Below are 221 nucleotides of genomic sequence, written 5' to 3'. Positions count from 1 at the left end.
GGAGAACAACAGCCCCATGCTCCGCATCGGCAGCGTGAACGCCACGGACGCCGACGCGGGAAAAAACGCCCGCGTAAGATACGCACTAGTGCGAGAGGAAAGCAAGGAGCAGCCCAAGGTGTCGGTCAATTCTGAAAATGGAGATGTTTATATCCTCCGCCCGCTGGACTACGAGCAGGTGCGCACCTTCGAGGTGACGGTGAGCGCTGCCGACGATGGCT

General features: G+C 59.7%; 1 protein-coding gene across 1 annotated transcript in view; it reads left to right on the top strand.

Moving 5' to 3' along the window:
• Window positions 1-199, top strand: part of LOC104544902 (protocadherin beta-1-like) — a gene marked incomplete at its 3' end in the record, with an annotated part of 1649 nt that extends 1450 nt beyond the window's left edge. Inside the window, 1 exon segment of the mRNA XM_010189907.1 lies at window positions 1-199. This exon segment is cut by the window's left edge and continues 20 nt beyond it. Within this exon segment, the coding sequence (XP_010188209.1) occupies window positions 1-199 (199 nt within the window).
• Between the last annotated feature and the right edge of the window lie 22 nt (window positions 200-221).

Source organism: Mesitornis unicolor, unplaced genomic scaffold, assembly GCF_000695765.1.
Source record: "Mesitornis unicolor isolate BGI_N332 unplaced genomic scaffold, ASM69576v1 scaffold4688, whole genome shotgun sequence".
NCBI classification, from domain to species: Eukaryota; Metazoa; Chordata; class Aves; order Mesitornithiformes; family Mesitornithidae; genus Mesitornis; species Mesitornis unicolor.
The sequence above is the reverse complement of the archived record's forward strand: the minus strand, read 5'-3'. Positions and strand labels throughout refer to the sequence as shown.